The sequence below is a fragment of the Nannobrachium achirus genome, assembly GCF_963921795.1.
Source record: "Nannobrachium achirus genome assembly, chromosome: 15".
Lineage (NCBI taxonomy): Eukaryota > Metazoa > Chordata > Actinopteri > Myctophiformes > Myctophidae > Nannobrachium > Nannobrachium achirus.
This window is the reverse complement of record NC_137822.1, coordinates 11,698,196-11,721,240: the sequence shown is the minus strand read 5'-3', so window position 1 is coordinate 11,721,240 and position 23,045 is coordinate 11,698,196. Positions and strand designations below refer to the sequence as shown.

General features: G+C 41.6%; 1 protein-coding gene across 1 annotated transcript; it reads right to left on the bottom strand.

Annotated features, from left to right (window-relative positions):
• Positions 1 to 221: 221 nt before the first annotated feature.
• Positions 222 to 1,058, bottom strand: LOC308298988 (transport and Golgi organization 2 homolog; the record flags this gene model as incomplete). Its single annotated transcript, XM_080742706.1, has 1 exon — positions 222 to 1,058. The coding sequence occupies one exon, from the start codon at positions 1,056 to 1,058 to the stop codon at positions 222 to 224; it is 837 nt and encodes a 278-aa protein (XP_080598832.1).
• Between the last annotated feature and the right edge of the window lie 21,987 nt (positions 1,059 to 23,045).

Genomic DNA, 23,045 nt, shown 5'->3' with positions numbered 1-23,045 from the left:
GGTACGTACGTTTTCCATGTGTTTTTCCATGGTATCAATATCATGTCAATTGTCAACAGTATTTGACCCCCCTGTGTCTATTATCATCATCTTCAGCAGCACAGCTCACTGCACGGATCGATCGCAGGAAGGCACATGGATCGGAAATGGATGTTATTTCTTCACAATAAGACACATGCTCCCATAGGAGCAGCAGCAGAAAGGAAAGGGACGTGTCGTTGTCACTCCTGCAGTTGGAACTGGAAGGAGTTGGAACGCCACTGGGTGGTGTCACAGTTGAGCATGGTACGCTCTGTGAAGGTCACATTCCCTGCTGCATCGATCAAGCTGATGGTGTTGGTCCTTATGCCATAATGAGGAGAACAAACACACACAGCTGAAAGGGCCTGGAGCTTGGACTTGCTGTAGCCTCCTTGACACTGGCCTTCCTGGACAGGGTCTGGGGTGTTCAGCTCCTCATCGTTGAGAACAGAGAGCAGCTCTTGTACAAGGCCGTCGCAGGACAGTGACTGGTTATCAACCACGCTGGTGAACATAATATGCTTGCCACGCTGCAGCTTCCTCCATGGCGTCTCTAGCAGAGAGTTGCTTAAACCATAGATTCCTGCTGGTTTTAGATGAAGGGGCTTTGGGCTGCCTCTGTTGCCATAGTAACACATAATGTCTTCTTTGGCTTTGAACTCGGCCGTGATGAGGTTGAAGCCATTGTACAGGTGGCCTTCAGCTGAGACCTTTTTCAGGTAGGAGTGGCTGTCCACGTCCCTGTCTGCTAAGTAGTTGGACACCAGAAATCCTCGCCCTTGTGCCTCAGGGTTGGTCCGTCCTTCTAGGTAGTTGGTGATAGCAGCCAACTTGCCCCTCTTGGTGATTCCTAGCCATGAGCCTCCTTCTTTGCCGTATTCCAGGTCAAGTCCGCTGAGGATCTCTGTGTTATTGGCCCAGAAGTCAGCGGCTTTGGATGGCCTGTTGTAGAACTCATCTCTGTTCGCAGCCAATATAAGCCTGTAGGCATTTTTGGATGCCGGCCGAGGGCCAAACTTGAAAAAGATGATAAACATGATAAAGATGATAAACAGTCCACTTTCAAAGGATGCTCATGCTGAAAATGTTTGTCTCCCACTTGCTGTTGTCAAAAGCAGACTGTCTGTCTGCCTCTGATTGTGTGTGTTGTTTAGATCACTCAGTCTGTGTTAATTGCAGTGCACTGCTAATTATTACTTGCGCCAGCAGAGCGCGCACGTACTGCGATCGGCTGGGTATGTCGGTGTACTTCTTTGTTTAAGCCTGCAGCAGTGTAGCCCAATCAGGGACCAGCATTTTTTGCAACGTCATCATTAACAGCCAATGAGAGGCCAGCATTATGCCAAGTAGGCCATATATGGTCTACTTGTGCACAGACGCAAGTTGTCACCTCGACAGAGTGCAGTTCTAGTTTCATACAGTACTTGGATCATGATATGATCCTAGTACATTTTACTGGGTTCAAACTGACACAAAATGTTGATTAATTCATTCTGATCCACTTGAAAAATATAAATAGGCCTTATAAGCCTCTCTTATATATGCCTATTGCCTAGCTTTCCAATAAAAACCTAGTACCCGGCGTCGCTACAGTTGAAACAAATAAAAGCCCAGGGCATTATTAGAGGATTTATGGTATTTACAAAGATCCTTCCATCCTTCCTCCATTTCCCCCCTATACACCAAATCCCTTCACAGACAGGGTTATTTTCGCTATTCGGTGTAAGAAGTACTGTGTATAGGGCTTAAGTGGTTAAGCCGAGAAATACAGGAGGGAGTCACACTCTGAAGCTACTACCTCCTCAATTAGAGCTCAGCTTGGACATCAATAAGATCATGTTCTTCTCTCCAAGGGGCTGCCAATGGGGCAACGCAGCCTATGTGTGCATGCTATCCTCAGATAGGAGAGATGCTACATACTGTAGTGGATGAGGAGATTCATCCTTCTTTGCAAAATTACAAGGACAGTCTGCCTTATCTAAACTGAAGACAACCAAGAGTTTCCCTTCTCCCATCAAAAGACTAATTGTGTCAATGAAGATGGGTCCTTGTTGCAGCTATAGCATCTGCATCCTCCTGCTCCTGAGGTATGCTAAGCCTCTATCTAGCCTGTATCTCTCCTTCACAAATAGTCTCTTTTAAATATAGTCGATAAAAGTTTATCCCGAGGTGGACGGTCAAGTGTAACACGCCCATATATGGAGAAGTGGGTATCACAAACACACGTCAAGTGTAACATGCCCATATATGGAGATGTGGGCATCACAAACACAGCATGTCAAATGTAACATGCCCACATCGCTGTGCAGAAAATGAATTAATATATATATTTTTTCATCATAAAGTAGGAGACGTCTCCACAGAGTTTTGTCCCTAATGGGCTGCCGTAAAAAGGCGACTGGCCGCTAGACCCCACCTCCCGGTTCAGAGCTACCATGCCCCAGAAATTGAGTTTTTTTTCCTCGCCTTTGACTGGTAATGGATGGAATAACATCAGATTACAGTAATAAAAGCACTAGTCTGGAATTCTCCTTTAAAGATGAGCTGAAATTATATTTTCAGAGACAGTTTTGCACACAATGTCATCAGAACCCTGTATGCCTGACACGTGGCACATTTCCAGACACGAGGACTGTAGGTTTTACAAGTGCTCATCATTATTTCATGGATGTCATCCAATTCAGTGGATCTCATGGTACGCTGGAGATATGCAATATTGGTCACTCTCTGCATCTCCCACTGCAGCTGCAACTACACTGTATGCCATTGCTCAGATGTGCACAGAAATAGAAAGCTTAAATGTATGAAATGCTGGATTTAAAATATTAAAATCCCCAAATACAAACTCACAACATGACACATTGCGACAAATTGTGAACTTGTAGTTCAGTAAAAATGTTTTCTTTTTAATATTTGAAAACTAAGCTCACATTATAGGGACCGGTTCAAAGTGGTATAAAAGAATCGCACGCATTGACACATTTGGCTACATAATTGTAGATCCCGTTGTAGTGAAAAAGTCAAATAATGGGTGTCATATAATTAAGCAATATTACACAGGAGGGTGTGGGTTATCATGATTATTGGCACGCCTGCGTTGCTGCAGGAACGAGCCAAAGGCGAGTTCCATAGGCAGCGCAGAAGTGCCAATAATCATAATAACACACACCCTCAAATGTAATATTGTGAATTTGTGAACAGTTACTGTACTACCTTTAAAAGAAAACGTCATTTCATTGTAAGCAAGATATTCGATAGAAACGTTTTTAATGCCACTTTTACAGTAGTTACTATGTCCCTTAATTTCACATGAAAACAACTGCTAGCATAGTGCCAGGCAATTCAATTTTAAATTCAAAGGAGCTTTATTGGCTGACAGGCAGCCCGGCAGCTTTCGCGACCAGCAGCCCAGCTGATTTCTTTGTTTGATGAGACCTGTGTGGTAATGCTCATTATTCGCACGGTAGAAAGCTATTTCAACCAATCAGATTGCTTTGTCGGAACTACCTGTTGTATAATGGGACATACCTAACCCTGTAAGCAAAGTTCTAATCTAATGTCCACACATATCAGTTAGATAGATGTAAGCTACATTAATTTATTGCATGTGGCACTGGCAACAAGTGGAAAAAAGTATAATAATCCAATCTCTTTATGTTAATTCCCTATTCAACTCATTGATTTACGTCTGATTCACTTGTGATGCGTTCCTTTCCTTTTGACTACGTTTCCACTTAGAATGGAAATGGGTTAAACATAATTATAACTTCGATCTGCAGGCAAACACAGGCCAGAGGAAATTTATCAGAAAGTATAGGCCAGAGCAGTGGTTCTCAAAGTGGATTCCATTTAGGGGGGTCTAAATTGACCCAACAATTCTGTAACTCTGACAGTCTACAAACGGAAACCAACAGGTCCATTTGGTTCCCTTTGTACACTGTCAGAGTTAAGGGGAGACCTTCAAATATAAAAGTTTGAAAAACACTGGGCCAGAGGTACAGAACTATTCACTATGTTTTTGGGTAAATTGTTAGCCCCTATACCGTAAGTGCTTAATGTGTGTTACATTCCCACACACCTTCACACAACAGCAGCGGAGGAAACCATGCGAGACATTAACCTGCTTATGGTTTAGCAGGTGTTCAGCGTCTCGCTCAAGGACATGTTGACACCCTGCCAGGAGGAGATGCGGATCAAACCGGGATCCGTCCGTCGATTTCCCAGATGTTGCAATTAATTACCGATGGACCCTCATCTACTTGATTCCTTTTAACCATCCCATCGATTTGTCCTCAAATGCAATCACAATAACAGAATATTGATTTCTCATTTAGCTCTGCCAGGAATGTATGTCCTTATTACGGTACTGTAATATCCTCTGAACCCCCTCCAGGGATCAGTTTATGTTACGTTATATGTTATGTTATGTTATGGTATGGTATCCAGCGCCTACATTAGCTGTAAACCTCTATTGCATGTATGACTTGAGGCCTATAGCAACCTGAGAGAGATATAGTGAACAATGAAGCAATGAAGAGCGGTCCATCACATCTAGGGTGCCAGAGAAATCCATCCTCATTACTGAATAATAACCCAGTGGTCAGTAGTAGCCCGCTGGGGATTAAATAAATAGGCCACATTTTGGTCCGAACAATCTTCTCCTGTGATTTCATTTCAGCACGGAGTAGGAGTGGTATCTAGTTTCAGGGTAGAGTAGCCTCCTATATGATGTGTAAAAATCCCCATGCCGAACAGAGGCTGAGACTGAGTAGCCTACATTTCTCTGTCTAGAGCAGTGGTTCTTAAACTTTTTTAGCTCGAGACCCAAAAGAGAATTTTGATGTCTCCCTGGGAGCCAAAGCTAGTGAAAATAACCGATCTACAACCTCATAAAACGTCGCATCATGATGCGTTTTTAGCTTGTAGGTCTGCTATTTTCACTACTTCTTAAAATTAGCATTGACTGTATGGTCACTTTGATTTGGGCACTGTATTATTTTTTGATAGTCGTGCTTTAAGACACTTTATGTATATATATTATTCGTTCCCTTTCCTGTTGTACCTTGCTCTTACCGTACTTACTGTACTCTGTACTCTGTTCTTGTTTTTTCTTTTTATCTTTTTCATACTTCTCTGTAACTTTGTAAATAACCTTATACTGCTGTGCTGCCTCTGGGCAACAAATTTTCCCCCTTGGGATAATAAAGGTATCTATCTATCTATCTATCTATTTAAAAAAAACATTGAAAAAGAGAAAACCATTAAAAAGAAAATAATTTAGGAAATGACAACAAAAAAGGGGATATTTACTCACGACACAAAAACGCAGCTGCGACCCACAAATGGGTCCCGAGACTCCCGACCCACTGTTTGGGAAACACTGTGGTAGAGGATGTCAGTTAGCATTAAAGGACAACTTTAGTTTTTTACAACAAGGGTTCATATTTTAGATTGTAATTAGAGAAAAGAAAAAGTGAGTTTTAAAATGTTTTCATTTGCTTTGTTCTATTCAATGTTTTATCGCGTTTACCGTGCTAAAATGTGGGGCATGTGTACAAGTGGTTAAATATGTCTTTTTAGACAGAATAAGCCAGCAGTTTCTTTATTGCCATTTACAGTAACACTTCTAGCACCCATAAGTTATATCCAACCATGAAAGGTTGCGTTGTATCTTGGGAATGGGCTTATTCTGTGTAAAATGACATATTTAGCCACTTGAACGCATGCCCCCAGCCACTGAAATAAGAATCTCTAAAACAATATAAAGAAGTAAATGAAATCATTTTAACACTCATATTTTATATTATTTAATTACAATCTAAAATATGAACCCTTGTTGTAAAAAACTAAAGTTGTCCTTTAAGGGACAGCAGCAGAAGCTGGAAGCATGTTAACCACATGGACCCTGAATCCCTACTTTGGGGCGATCATTCAGGAAAAATAACTAATCTACAAGCTCACAATGTGTTGTGTCGAGAGCTTGCCATTTTTGGCTAAGCAATCTGTTGTAGGAGGAGAAAAGGATAATATAGAGGCCTAGCATACACCCCTGGGGGACTCCGGTCAATGAAGTGTATAGGGGGCCGGTGCTTAGGTGGTCAATTAGGCATGCTGAAGTGTGACATGCAGGCACCCGCACACATAGACATCAAATGGGGCTTGAACCCCTGCCCTTTTATCCGCCTGTAAAAAGTGCCCTCTCCAGATAGTTTTTGAGCGGTGGTCACACCGTCTCCATAGCGTGGCCGTGTGTGTAGGTATGTTTGTATGTGGGTGGGTGGGTCTGTATGTAGCCTGAAGCCTGTGGTGTAGTACCTTTTATGACCACACATGTTAAGGGAGGGGCGCTGTTTTCAGGCCAGGCCAGGCCAGGCACACACACACACGCACACGCACACACACACACACACACACACAGGGGGGAAGGGGGTGGGTAAACCACCGCTCAGTTCACACGGGTGTGATTTTTACTATGGTGAAAGAAATGCAAATGCCCTCTTTCCATCAACAGAATTGCCCTCTCTGTGTAGAAATCCATGCCACATCTCCTGTATTGACTTGATTATGCTTAGTTTAGTGTGGAAACCAGCACCGAAAATAGCCGACCTTCAAGCTGCACAACACGTCGCAGCTCGGCACGTTGTGAGCTTGGAGGTCTGCTATTTTCTATATTTTCACCAAAAGGCCCCATTAGAAATTTCAGCCTCTGCCTCTCTAACATTCTCTGCACGTCCCTGGTGACAGGTCATCAGAATTGAAGCTCTTGTTACTTTTACTGATTCTCTCCTTCAAAAGAAAGAAATAAAGAATGTGCTAAAGAACACTGAGCATGAAACTAGGGGGCAATTATTCATCCAAGTTTGCCATGGAATGACTTGGACTTGGTTAATAACGTCATCGCTATGGATGACTTCACATTTCTATAATGGCTGTTATTGATTTTCAAAAGAACAAAAAGTCTGCACACCAGTATAATGATCCCATATGCAACTAGAAGCAGTGCTCTTCCGAGCACAGGTCTCCACCAGGCCACACAAATCAGCCTGTTATAGCGCCACCATGAGGCTGATTTAAAAAATGTGGGGCAGAGGTTCTGAATTAGCATCCAGGGAGTGTGTGTGCTCAGTTTGGCAGCGATCGGGCCAACGGCGCCGGAGATTAGCTGGTAACAACCAGGCCACACAAATCGGCCTGTTATAGCGCCACCATGAGGCTGATTTGAAAAATGTGGGGCAGAGGTTCTAGATTGGCATCCAGGGAGTGTGTGTGCTCAGTTTGGCAGCGATCGGGCCAACGGTGACTGAGATTAGCTGCTCACAAACTGCGAGGACGCACGGACGCACGCACGCACGGACGGACGCACGGACGGACGGACGGACGGACGGAGGGGAAAACATACTCTCCCTCAGCCTTCGGCTGGTGGAGACAATTATTCACTGGTAATGTTTCGGGCCACCAGGCTCTTCATCAGACCTTAGAAGGTCTTTTCAACTGTTCAACTTTTTGATGTGTGCAGTGTGTCATATTATAGCCGTTTCTCAGCCTTTTCTCATCTTGTTATTGATTTTTTAAACACGTGTGCAGTGAATGCAGGTACCCCCCCCCCACACACACACACACACACACACACACAGTGGTGTAAAGTAACTAGCCTAGGTACATTTCCATAAAAGTAAAAAAAAATTATAAGTCCAAATATTGTACTTTAACTTCACTACGTTTATTTGACAACTTTAGCTACTATAGTTACTTTGTAGATTTCGATTTGTATTACTAAACATACTAGCGCCTTCAGTCCTATGTACTGTATGTTTTGGCCATTTGAAAATAGATGATCTACAAGTTCACAATGTGTTGTGATGTGATGCACTGCTTGTAGATCTGCAATTTTTAAAAGATTTTTATACATTTGAAAACATTTGTGAAACATTCTGCATAACGAGTACGTTGTACTTTTGGTACTAAAAGTACATTTTCATAGCACTACCACACACACATGCGCGCAAGAACGCACGCACGCACGCACGCACGCACGCACGCACGCACGCACACACGCACACACACACACACACACACACACACACACACACACACAGAGAGAGACAGATTCAGTCCAGTCTAATATTGTGCCCCACCACACTGGCCACATGAATGTTTGGATCCATCTCAAAGAGAGCAACAAGCCAACATAACATGTGCCTTTATCCCTGCATGCTCTCCAGTCTCCACTAATTATCCACCCGGCCAATAATGTCGTTTTATAGAACTGGGCACATGGTCAAATCCTCAGTGTTCATTTAACCCTGAAGAGCGCAACAAATGGAATCAAATGGACCCGAGAGTTACATTAACACCGAGGATTTCACAGCGCACTGTAAAAAAAGAGGGTGTGACCTTTACAAGACGAAATGGAAAAGGAAGAAACTAAATCCAAGAGCTGTATTTTTTAAGTATTCTTGGCTTTGTTCCACATGAAATGCCTTCGTTTCTGTCAAAAAACTTTATGACGCAACTTCTGAGAGCCAAGGCTGCTGCTTTTGATGATCTCGCTCGGCGTGATCTGACATTTTCGGTGCCCTATTTTGATACATTTATAATGGATTACGCAGCATGGTTTCGTTTTTTACGGCCCACAACACAGCCTGTGTATGAGCTGTGGTGGTCTGAATAAAGAAAGGCCGTGAGCTTAAAATTCATGCTATAGCCTGTGCGTCAGGTTTTATGAGTGGTGGTGCGCTGGTCTTTTTTAGGTCTTTGTTTGCCTGGGAAGTTGAAATTGAACTGCACAGACAAACTCTGACAGGCTGCAGCTGGCAAAACAAGGATGTTGGAAAGGGGGTTCGTGACAAAGAAAGAAGAACAATGGGCCATTGCACATAACTATTGCCTCGTGCACTGTAAACTCCTGAGTGATATAGTTATTGTACAAATGTAACTGCATCCATGCACTCTCAGATGTCACCACTTGACTACAAAAAAGTAAAACCTATTTCAAAAATAGCGAGTCTACAAACTTGAAAGTTGTGAGCATGTAGGTGCTGCTATTTTCAAAAAAGTTTAAAACATTGTCTTTTGGGAAAATTAGGTGGTTAAGTGGTTAAAGGAGAATTTCGGCCTAGAAGGTTATTTTACCTTTAGTCGGCTTTCCCAAAAAAGGTAGTCCAGGCAATCATGTCCTTTCACGGCGTTAGCACGACTGAATCTCGTTTCGCGAGAAGTCTGAAATCCTATTGGTGTCAATTGGGTGTGATGTGCACACACCCACATCTGTGCAGCTTCTCTTGTATACAGATAATGGCAATAATAGCCGCGCCCAATGCGAAACGAGACTAGAGTCATTATGTACCGCAGACATGTACAGCAAAAAATAATAATACAAAATAAAATAAAAAATAGAGCGAGAGAAATAAGCATATTAACAACACCCAATCACTCCGGTTTGGAGCCTGGTCGGGTAGGACGAAACGCCATGAAAGGACAAGATTGACTGTTATGGGGAAAAAAAACATCTGGACTCTATTTTTGGGAGAGAAGAACGCCGACTAAAGGTAAAATAAGCTTTTGGCTGAAATTCTCCTTTAAATTAAAACTCAGTTTACAGTGTGGGGCCAATGACTGTAGCACACTGTAAACTCCTCTGTGTTCATTTAACTGGATTTTACTGTGCATGTGTTTCATGTGCCTTGCTTGTGACGGCAGGGGACAGACTGGCTGCTTTCCACTTAGTGGACATGGCCTTAGTGGCAGCCCTTCGCTGACCCTGTGCTTTGCGCAAAAAGCATTCTACAAATGGCAGTGAAAATATTTGCATAATCTCTCTTCTCTGATTAGCATAAATGAATATTGTATACATCTCGGCGTACCACCAGCTGACCTCGCGAGAAGGTCCAATTACATTATGGCAGCGCTAATGCATTACTAACATGAACGGTGCCATCCTCTCTGTATATTGCGTTGACATGGTGTCACTCATGCTAAACACTCATTTACCAAAGTATGGACCAAAGCATAGTGCTGGGACTCGCTAATCATGGTCAGAGAGCTTGGGTGAATTATACAACCCATAATTCTCGTTCTTATGGCATTCGTTTAATGTTTCACATTGTGAATTACTGACTCTTGGACAGCAGACATGGCTATTTTGGGGGCAACCTCATCATAGGGCTCAGGAAGGTCATAACCTCAACCACTCAGACCAACAATAGGTGTACCTGGAGTGCCAAGGAGAGTGATATGACATATCATCATCATGCGTTCACCCATGGATGTCCGTTTGTCTGTGATCAGCTAATCAGATAAGAAAGTAACACAAATTATCAAATCAAACTCTCTGAAATCATTCTCTTGCATGCAATCAAGATGACAGCCCTAGGTAGGCAACCCGGCCTGGCAGAGATCTGCATTCAGAGGAGCGTACATTACTGTACACTGTTTATTGTCATTGTCGGGTGGAAACCTTGTCCAACCATGTCCAAAACCGTTTGTTAGGTATTTGTCATTTAAAAAATGCGAGGCGTTGTGTGCTTGTAGATCTGCTGTTTTCACTACTTTTGTGCGATGGCATTGTATGATGAAGCAGTGCTTTACTTTGCGAAAAAACTTGGAGATACAAGGTTTCTGCCCGATATATTGTGCAAATAAAATGTTTAGCATTGTCTGCCATCTTCCAAAAAAAAAGTATTTTAAGTGAAACATTTGAAAATGAAAACTACAATACGCCTGTCTTGCAGAATCAGTCACTGTATGAAACCAGTGCCTGCATAAAATAATACAATTGCAAAAATAATCGTACACGGTCATGAAGCATACCTATGCCTCATGAGCTTTTACGAAGGCCAGCTATAAACAATAATGGGCCATTTTCTATTCTCTAACTTGCTCATAACGTCTATGAACCAAGACATCTCATTCGTTTTCATGGACATGTTCAAGCAGTATAGTGGCTGTACTACAGCAGTGGTTCCCCACAATCCATTTGTTTCCAAGGCACATTTCTGGAAGAATAATAAGATGGGGTAAAATAACGGTGTGGCTTCCATGTAGATCTCAAAGATTTGCCATTTCAGATCATGACAAGTGACAAGCCAGTGGGCCAATTACATGAGTTATATTTCGTTGTTGTCGGGTGGAAACCTTGTATGTCCGACTGTCCGTAAAAACTTGTAAAACCGTTTGTTTTGTATTTATCATTTTAAAAATGATTTAAACTAGTGAAAAGTGCGAGGCGTTGTGTGCTTGTTGTCCCGCTTTTCCCAATGGCCAGCACGTCCCTGGGCACCATCATGAATCGATCAAAAATGGGAAATGGGTCAGTCCATCTATCTGTAAAACTAAACCAAAAACACACAATGCACTTGTTTCCTCTCCCCAGCAGCAGCTCAGTCTCACAGTATGGTCATTAACCAGTGGTGTAAAGTAACTAAGTACATTTACTATTGCACTTTTACTCCTACAATTATTTGAAAACTTTAGTTACTTTGTAGATTTGTATTACTAAACATTAAACATACATTAACCATTACACTCTATGGTAAATGGTGTATTTATATGGTGCCTTTATCCAAGGTGCTTTACAGAGATTGATTATATTGATTATATTGTATTAAATATACAGATCTACAAGCTCACAAAGCTTTCATACATTTTGAAAACTTGAAATGGGACAGGAGTACTTTTAATGTTGGTACTTTATGTATATTTTGATGCCAATACCTTTGTACTTTTACCGAAGTATAGGCTACCAGACTTTTACTTTCTTTTCTACATTGTGGCATTGATACTTTTACCCAAGTGAAAAAAAAAAAAAAGTGAGTAGGCCTACTTCTTCCACCACTGGATTTTTACTGTGTGGTCGTTACCGTTTGCTGCCGGTGTCTGTTGAGGTTGAGGTTACACTTTTATGGACTTAGACAGCTCTGCGTTGTCAAAGGCCAGATCAAGAGCAGCCTGCCCCTGCTGTCTCCGTGGGGAGACCCTGCGGGTGTGATCATCATATCATGCCTGTCATTCAGAATCAGACCCAGACAGGTCGTGGCCCCCACTGATTATTTGTTGAATGTCAAGACCGTGTGGGACGTACTATCAGAGCTGTTTGGGAGTCACTGCTGCTTTCCACCGTTTCCTGTGGGGCAACAAAGCCCCAGGGGAACAGATGGAATATGAACACCCGGCTGTATAAGTATAAAGGCCCATTCCCACTGGGCCAGATAACAGATAAAAAAAAAACCTTTCTCCAGATATTTTTCCATTCAAAGTGGATGGTAGATAGAGATAAAAAATATATATCTGCCACAGATAAAAGAAATATCTGTGGCAGATATTTTTTTTATCTGTATCTACCATCCACTTTGAATGGAAAAATATCTGAAGAAAGTTTTTTTTTTTACAGTATCTGTTATCTGGCCCAGTGGGAAGATGAAGGAAGGGTGATTGTCAGACTGAAAGCCAGTGTAGTGGTGTAATGTAACTAAGTATATTTACTTAAGTACTGCACTTAAGTACAATTGTCTTGTCTTGTCTTGTTTTTGTTACATGTGTTAAAATGTTTGTATATATGTTATGTGTCGCATACATGGCTGCTGTGTCGCAAGACAAATTTCAGTGTGAACTGACAATAAAGTACTATATCATATCAATTTTGAGGTATTTGTACTCCACTTGAGTATTTCCAATTTCCAATACTTTTACGTCTACTCCACTACATCTTGGATCCAAATATTGTACTTTTATTATTTGAAAACTTTTGTTACTAGTTACTTTGCAGATATACATTTTAATATTATAAAATATATATTAACCACTTTAACCCTATTTTATACCTAGGATATTTGAAAATAGCCGATTTACAAGCTAATTGTGAGCTTGTAGATCTGCTATTTTCAAACATTTTTGTACTTTTACTTTACATTTTGATGACAATACTTTCATACTTTTACTCAAGTACATTTTTAATTCTGGGCATTTACTTCTTAGGGTGCCCTCACACCAAAATACCTATGAGAGTGTAATCCGCGTTCTGCCAATGCATTTCAATGAGAGTGGAGCGGTTTTTGCAGAAATCCTCTACTGGCATGAAACCGCTCCCTTCTCATTGAAATGCATTGGCAGAACGCGGATTCCACTCTCATAGGTATTTTGGTGTGAGGGCACCCTAACAGAGTATTTCTACATTGGAGTATTGATACTTTTACTTAAGTAAAAAATGTGAGTACTTTTTCCACCGATGCTGAAAGCTGTCTGAGAGATTGCGGCTGACAGGCACATGATATACTGTAGGTTCAGATCAACAGCAAACCCTGACCTGTTGGTCTTTCACCATTCACTTTCTTAATGGTTTAACCAGGGTTAAATTGCTGGGGGCGATGGGGGGGGGGGGGGGGGGGGGGGGGGTCCATGCCTCTGCTTTTGATATCCACTCTCTGGTCATTCATGTTTATCGCCTTTGGTTGTGTTCTTTATGCCATTTGTTTCTCAAACGTTCACGTTTCAAGGTCTCGCCCTCTGACAGTGTAAAATGGAACCAAAAGACAGTGTACAAATGGAACCAAATGAACCCGTTGTACAATGTCAGAGTTACAGACTCGTATGGTTCAATATTAGACCCCCTTAAAAGGAACCCACAGAGTCCCTGGAATCCACTTTGAGAACCACTGCTTTATCCCTATACTTATACCGGTACATGCATTTTCTTGGGGGATAGACTGTCTGATGTGTTTTATATTTCTGTATTTTCACAATTTATTCATAATGTATTCAAAATGTATGTTAACCACATTAAACCCCTAGCATCCGTATTTTGGGCAAATCTGTCCATTCTTTTTCACTCAGGAATCGCGACACGTGAGATTGTAGACCGGCTATTTTGGTCATTTGTCGTACGAAGTAGCCTATATAGGGCTTGAGTGGTGAAGAAAATATTTTTTCTTTTTTTCTTTTACAAATCGAACAGTGGCTACAGTACATCCATACCATATTGAGGGTCTTTCCACTCCCGGTAGAATGATACGCGTGTGTTGAATTGAACTCTCCACAGATGAATTAGATCTGCCCCTCCTCCCATTCCCAGGGGTGTCGCACCAAATTCTGGGCCCTGGGTACTTTAACTATTGAAAAATAGCAGATATACAAGCTCACAAGCTGCGAGCTTGTAGATCTGCTATTTTGAAAAATCGTGAAAATTTGTGCAAGCCTTTGAATATTTCAAATCCTTCTAAGGTTTTTTTTAAAAACCTACAGTATGTTTCTATGTCAGTGGTACTCAAACCTTTTCACGTCAAGGACCCCCAAAATTATATGTATTTGGTCACGGACCCCCCATCTCAAAATATTTCGTTCCAGGGACCCCCCAGAGGCAAAATCTGAGTTACAAATGTTCGCTTAAAAAATACATATAGTCAAAGATTTCAACACATTTTTTACGACTTTTGGAAAATAGCAGATCTACAAGCTCACAGCGTGGCACTCGGTGCCGCACTGTGATCTGCTATTTTCAATAGCTAAAGTATAAAATAATTTCAGGCCCCCTCCACCATGGGCCCCAGTAACTTATCCCCCCCCCCCCCCCACACACACACACACACACTTCACCCATCCTTTCCTTAAATTAGATTCCCTAGCTGAGCGGCTCTAATGTATTTTACTATGGCTTGGCTTGTGTCTCGGTGCAGTGACAGGTCAGGCCCCACTCTTTAAGTGCAAATCCCTTCGTCTCCCATCCCTCTCCGCCGGTGTCAGTAAATATTAGATGTGGCTCCGATGGCTGTAAATGGTCAGGGAAGGCACAGGATTCCTGCTGACTGGATGTTTTCCTTCACAGAACAGGCATTACCTCAGCACACCGCCCTTAAACACAGCCATTCAGCAGATAAAAGCATGGAAATGCATACCAACAGGTGGGTGCATGGTAGGCATAGACTGAATGCTTCATTGAGTGGAGGTATTGCTGTTGCAGTGATGTGAATCCAAAGATAACAGACCATAATATAACAGCCTCGGCATGCCAGGGGTTGGGTGTAGCATGAGAGAAAGGACAAAGAAAAACATTATTTACAGTAATACCAAATCCGCACGACAACTCAATATGGCCAAGTAATGGAATATGAACAGATATGCAACATTCTAAACGTTCTATATGATTTATTTATGGACCAATATGGAGCACCAGGCTGACCTGTTTGTCCTCACAAACACCAGGTCTTGGAAGCACACCAATAAAAGATGAAGCAGTCGCACACTCGTAGCCTCCATGCAATGTGGATTTATTTTAAAAGACCAACCTTTCTTCATACCCCGAGGAAGACTTTATTTGTTGAAAAGATGGTTTCTTTTGAATACATTTGCATTGCATCGAGGCTAGTATTAGTGCGATTGCATAATCTTTTAAACTTGATCTCCTCATCGCGGTCGACATCTCTACAACATCCTCCCTTTATCTTGGAAACCCACAAAACCCCAAATCCTATTACGTTTGACTGCTGACACATAGCACACATAAGGCACTTGAGAATCAGTCAGAATCGGCTCCACACACACAAGATCTTTAGAGAGCGAGACAATGCAACCGCTCTGCAGTCCAGGCAAGCAGACTATACTAGGCCCATGACAGCCACTCAATAACGCCACCGGGCTGCCTGTATATTCTCTCTGACACGTCATTCGGGGGACATCGTATTGAAAGCTCTGTCAATGTTCCAGAGTTTAAGGATCCAGAGAGGATGCAGACTGAGCCTGGCTGCTCCACGCTCGAGTTCAGAGAGGCAGGGCTGTCTGTTGTCTGTGAGAACAGACTGGACATTGGACAACAGTGGCAGATGCCAGGCAGGGGTGTCACACCAAATTCTGGGCCCTGAGTACAAGCATTCACTCACATTTTGTGCTTTAACTATTGAAAAATAGCAGATATACAAGCTCAATCTGCTATTTTTGAAAAATCGTGAAAATGTGTGCAAGTCTTTGAATATTTCAAACCCTTCAAAGGTTTTTTGAAATATCTATGTTTCTATGTCAGTGTTCTCAAACCTTTTCACATGAAAGACCCCCAACATGATAAGTATTTGTCCACAGACCCCCATCTCAAAATATTTAGTTCCAGGGACACCCCCAGAAGCAAAATTTGAGTTACAAATGTTCGCTTAAAAAATACATAGGCCTACATTCCAAGATTTGCACACATTTTCACGACTTTTTCAAAAATAGCAGATCTACAAGATCGCAGCGCGGCACGTATATCTGCTATTTTTCACTGGTTAAAGCATTCAATAATTCCAGGCCTAAAGGATCCAGAGAGGATGCAGACTGAGCCTGGCTGCTCGACGCTCGAGTTCAGAGAGGCAGCAGGGCTGTCTGTTGTCTGTGAGAACAGACTGGACAACAGTGGCAGATGCCAGGCAGGGGTGTCGCACCAAATTCTGGGCCCTGAGTACAAGGATTCACTCACATTTTGTGCTTTAACTATTGAAAAATAGCAGATATACAAGCTCGCAGCGCGGCACAGAGTGCCGCGCTGCGAGCTTGTAGATCTGCTATTTTTGAAAAATCGTGAAAATGTGTGCAAGCCTTTGAATATTTCAAATCCTTCAAAGGTTTTTTGAAATACCTATGTTTCTATGTCAGTGTTCTCAAACTTTTTCACGTGAAGGACCCCCAAAATGATATGTATTTGGCCACGGACCCCCATCTCAAAATACTTAGTTCCAGGGACGCCCCCAGAAGCAAAATTTGAGTTACAAACGTTCGCTTTGAAAATACATATATTCAAAGATTTGCACACATTTTCACGACTTTTTCAAAAATAGCGGATCTACAAGCTCGCAGCGCGGCACTCGGTGCCGCACTGTGAGCTTGTATATCTGCTATTTTTCACTGGTTAAAGCATTCAATAATTCTAGGCCTAAAGGATCCAGAGAGGATGCAGTCTGAGCCTGGCTGCTCGACGCTGGAGTTCAGAGAGGCAGGGCTGTCTGTTGTCTGTGAGAACAGACTGGACAACACTGGCAGATGCCAGGAGATGGGACATCTATACCTCTGCTACTGTCTGCTCAGCCCCAGTGGATCCCCTGGCATTCGAGCAGCAGTGGTGTAAAGTAATTAAGTACGTTTACTTAAGTACTGTACTTAATTACTATTTTGAGGTATTTGTACTTTGCTTGTGTATTTCCAGTTTTCAGTACTTCTACTCCACTACATCTCAGATCCAAATATTGTACTTTTATTCCACTAATTATTTTTGAAAACTTTAGTTACTAGTTACTTTGCAGACATACATTATAATATTATAAAACATACACAAACCACTTTAGCCCTATTTCATACCTAGGCTGCAACACGTTGTGAGCTTGTACATCTGCTATTTTCAAACATTTTATACTTTTACTTTTGGTACTTTAAGTACATTTTGATGCCAATACTTTCATACTTTTACTCAAGTACATTTTGAATTCTGGACTTTCACTTGTAACGGAGTACATCTACAGTGCAGTATTGATACTTTTACATAAGTAAAACATGTGAGTACTTGGCATATGGCAATGGGAGAGAAAAAGATAGCCCAAACAAAGGAAATGCATCACATGCGGCATAGTCATAGAATGTAAAAAGGTTCAGTGCCCAAGCAAACTCCACAGCCATCCAAATCATACACACACAATGGCCAATTAAACTGAGAGGATTACTTCTTCAAACATTCTCTCTCTCTCTTCAGACAGCAGTCCACTATCTGTCTCTTCTCTGTCACTCGCTTTGTTATGTTAACTCTTCTGGGAAATGTTCATAAAGTCAGTCAACTGAGAAGGGAAAAGAGAGTTAAGGATAACTAAACTGAACAGAGGAAGGGGGTTTGGATAGAAAATGGTGAAACAGTAAAACCGATAGAGAGCAGAAGCATGAGAAAGACGGAAAGTTGGTAATAACTGTGTAAAAAAACACATTGTAAATGATACTAATTAAGCATGAGAGGTGATATTGGAGTGCTGCTGTGTGATAAAAATTTGCTCTAGATTAAAGATTTTATTTGTTACAGTTCATAACACTGGTACACAAGAGTACGTTTCTTTGGATTTGGCCGTTCGACAATGAGAAAACCACAGTAACAGAACACTTTGAGATGCCTTTGTAAGTCTATTTGTGTGAGTACGGTGGGGGTGATGCTGTCATACTTAAAGAATGTAGTATCCTGGCATTAGTGGTGTAAAGTAACTAAGTACATTTACTGTACTTTTTTTGAGGTATTTTACTTTATTTGAGTATGTCCAATTTCCAATACTTTTTCTTCTACTCCACTACATCTCAGAGGCAAATATTCACTTCAATAAATCACTTCAGCTCTATACACGTTTCATCCATTTGAAAATAGCTGATCTACAAGCTCACAATTCATCACATTGCGACACATTGTGAGCTTGTAGATCTGCTATTTTCAAAGGATTTTTTATACATCTTATTATGGAAATCCCTGTGAAATAAGACATTCTGCATAATGAGTACTTTCTACTTGTGGTACTTTAAGTACATTTTGAGACCAGTACTTTTGTTATTACTCAAGTAGATTTTGAATTCCGAACTTCTACTTGTAGCAGAGTATTTCTACATTGGAGTATTGGTACTTTTACTTAAGTACAATCAAATTTGAGTACTTTCTCCACCACTGCCTGGCATTATTTAGATGATTGTGATGCTATTTTGGCCATATGGACACCATTACACGTCTATAGTATGGTCTGAAGGCTCTGTTCTATGCAGCTGCAGTGACCTTCAGCGCCCTGTCAGAAACATGACGAAGCAAAGATGACATTTGGACTAAACCCGATGGAAGGAATGCACATTTCTTTCTTCCATTCCTCCTGCACTACCCCTCTATTTCTACCTCTCTCTTTCTCCCCATAACGGTGGGGTGCTTCTCCTTTTGTCCGCCCTCGGCCTGTTAAAAGGCTTTCTCTGCCCACTGTACAGTGCCTCTCTCCCGCTCTGTCCATATCTATCTATCTCTATGAAAAAAGGTACAAATCATGGTCATGGCACAATGCTGTTCAGCATGAGGGGAAATTAGATCTCTCTCCAGCCTTCTCTCTGCAATATGTCTTCCCTCTCTGTCTCTGTCTCCCTCCACATGACAATGTCACAATCCAACATAATGGCATTCATCACAAGGTGAAAGTAGGTCTCACTCTGCATGGCGCGGCTTGCTGCACGGTATTAATCAGGGTCCTATCTGAAATCAGGGAGGATATTGGCTTTTACATTGGCTGTCAAGGACTTGTGCAAATATAGCATGCATCTGTTATAGGGTTATGGAAGTAAAGCACAAAGCCAACTGCATTTTTTTTATTGGTCAATCAGTTTTGCAACAGGAAAGAAAGAGAAAGAAAGAGAGAAAGAGAGAGAGAAAGAAAGAGAGAGAGAAAGAAAGAAAGAAAGAAAGAAACAGGTGTTAAAGGACAACTCCACCCTAAATCACTTCTAGGCAAATTTTCCTACTTATATTGATCAAAAAAGACTGTCCATGCGGGGTCTATTAGGCAGAAATTCTCCTGTTGTCCAGTTTCCCCAGCAGAACCCAGCAGCTCTCATAGCATAGAGTGGAGCCTATAAGCCTATCACTTTTACACTATTTGTTGTGGTCAAAAGTGTTTTTATTTTTCATGAATGTGGTACCAGTTGTCATTACAAACTCATCCATGTCATTGTTGTCCCACACAAGCCATCACACTCTGCTAAATAGATGTTATGCTTTTATGTGTTTTGCCAAGTCCTGGAAAAGATGCCCTGTGATTGGCCAGTGCAGTCACTTTGATTGGCACTTGTGCCAAATGCTCACCCCAAAACATTATTTATGAGACTGTGGTGGCTTGTGTGGGACAACCAAGGCATGGATGTGTTTGTAATGACAACTAGTAACACATTCATGAAAAGGAAAATCACTTTTGAACACAACAAATAGTGTAAAAGTGATAGGCTTATAGACTCCACTCTATGCCATGACAGCTGCTGCGTTCTGCTGGGGAAACTGGATAACAGGAGCATTTGTGCCTAATAGACCCCATGGACAGTCTTTTTGGATCAATATAAGTAGGAAAAAGAGCCTAGAAGTGATTTAGGGCAGAGTTGTCGTTTAAGGTATCTGTTAGGTTTAAAGCTACCATTCTTAAGTTCTATGTCTGTTGTCTCCCTCCACATAATGGAGATATAGGTACAGTAACTGTAATTATGTTCAAACTACAATAAAGATGTCAAAGATCGAGTGTCCAATCCAGTGCATTGTCTTCTTCAAATAACATTTACTGACGCTGTAGTCTAAACGAGTCAGGGTCCATCCCGACACCAAGGTCTACATTTCTCAATGGAAGAGAATAGTAGTGAGACCACCTCCAACCACTATGGCTGTGCCATACAGATTGGCTTGAATAAGTCATGGATTGTATCGTTGTGCCTTTGAAGATATTAATGTCAGGCATACATTTTATAGAGTTAAGGTTAGGGAAAGTGATCAGGTTAGGCATGTACTGTATATTTTAGGGTTATTGGTTATTTACTGATTGGTTATGGCTAAGATTAGGGAAAGGGGGGGATGAAATGAATTCAAGTCAATGCAATGTCCCTAATGGTTGTAAGGTTTGTAGGGTGTGTGTGTGTGTGTGTGCGTGCGTGCGCGCGCACATGCACGTGTGAGTGAGTGTACGTGGGTTAGTGTTTTGTGATGAGAACCAGATACACTGCTGTTTGAGTACAAAAAAGGCTGTGTTATTTTCTATTTTTGTCTGTCTGTCTGCCAGTCTGTTTATTGTTCTGTGCGTCTGCTGTGTATATTTGTTAAGGAAACTAGCATCAGTCAAGGACCAATATGGGTAACACTGTACAGCGCAGTGAGGGCACACACGCACATGCACTTTTTTGCAGAAAATGCCAGAGGTACAGTATATAACTTCTGGAAATAGCGCTGGCAGTGCTGGCAAGTATCTTCCAAATCCAAGATGAGTTGACATTTCACATCAGTATCCATACAACATCAAGGGGGGTTTTGCCATTCTCAAAACTATTGGCTGTCATACTGTAATGACAGACAGAGGCCTGCCTAAATGGCCTGGAACACCTCTCAGAGACTGGCCAGGGCTCCTTTGAAATCTGCTGCTTGGGCAAGGTGGTCATCAGCGCCCATAAGAGTGGCATAGCCCAGCGGTCTTCAACAGGGGGTCCGGGACCCCTAGGGGGTCCTCAGAGTTACTACAGGGGGTCCTGTAAATCTTTGAGGGATAGAAACTTTTCTCTCCTTTTTTATATTAACCACTTGAACCCTAAGCATAATATGATATATTCTGGGAACTTTAGCCAAAAATAGCCAATAGCCGAAAATAGCAGATCTACAAGCTCACAACGCAAATAGGTTTGGTGTAGAGGGGGAAAAGAGCAGACTACTGAGTGAAAGGTCAAGTTTATTAAGTATGGATGGTTCAAGTAGTTAAATATCTGAAAAATACAAATAGACATGAATCCAAAATACAATGATCATTGAGCTGTCAAATAATGAAACTATATGGAATCTATGAAAAGGTTGTAGGGGTCCCTGCTTCAACTCTCTCTCAACTAAGGGGTCCTTGGTCTGAAAAAGTTGAAGACCCCTGGTACAGCCCATCCACCTATGGTCTGAGGCTCATCAAAAATACCTCTAGTTCCAATGCTAAAGCAAGGACGGCCCCATGGCATCATTCCCCTGGCCAATGAACACCCCAGAATGCTACAATACTCAGTGTCGGCTGGCTGACATCAGCTGTCACAACCTCCAAACAAAAACATGTATATTCTTCAAGCAACACCAAACTCTCTGAATTAAACAAGAGACCACAACAATCCTTACTTCTCTTCAAGACTAATTTATTCCAGGACCTCAAAGCCCACAAGACCATTGAAACGAGTCATGTTGTCTCTAAGACAGGCATTGAATAAACTTGAATTTTCTTTCTTGTTACTGTATTTTTCTACAGCATGATGGTACTTTAATATTTGTTTATAGAAAATATTATAGGTCTTGTATTATGGTTTGATGCCACTGCCGCATTAAACCATAATACGACCTGTTATATTTTGGCACCATACCCTGTGATTTGAAAACGGATACAGTTTTTCTTCAGTCTGAAATAGAAATGTTTAATATGATAAATATGATTATAAATGTCACTCAATACCTTGCTACTCAGTGTATCCCCTCATGGATGTAGGAATATAACCCCTTTGTGCAAGTCACAACCAAAATTGGGAAGAGAAATGGTAAAATTGGCTGGATGGATTGGAGGTATGTAACACTTTTAGGCTACATTTTTTTTTCGTTGGCTTGTTTTTTAATGGTGTTCTATATCCCCACTGTCTTAATATGTTGACCTACAGGTAGAAGTCAGAAGCCATTTTGTTGTTGCAGGAAGAGACAAGGTAGAAGAGTATGGAAGAGGTGACCATTAGTCCATCAGGAGACAAGTTATGGAGACAAGACAACAGCCTTGTCGTTTCAAGTCAAATTCCACAGCGTTTATAATTTGCAAAAAAAAAGTTTGTTCACTGCGGTCAGTGTCTCTCATCTCTTAAACAGGGTTTCGAGCCACCTGTAGGTCTAGGCCTACTGTGTGGCCCAACCAGTGGGGGGCGGCAACGTGTCTGAACTGACTTAATCAAATTAAAACAACTCCAAAAGGTAAAATATCATTCACCATCATTGGAGCAAATGTTCATTTTGCCAAGTTTCACCGTTTCTATTGTCACAACATGAACTTAGAACTACAGCTGTCACAACACTGCAGGCAGTGAAATTCTTGTATTTCAACAGTCAAAGAAAAATATCAAAATTGGTGTAGGCTACATTTAGCACATACAGTAGTTATTGACAGTAGTAGTACTGCAGTAAAATTAAATACAATATAGCAACAGTAGATTGTGATGTACACTGTACTCTATAAAGTCTATATTGTCCATATGACTAGTGTATGTAGCTATAAATACATAGCCTAGAGAACATATCTGGCTGCAGTAATAATGGAAAGTGAGTG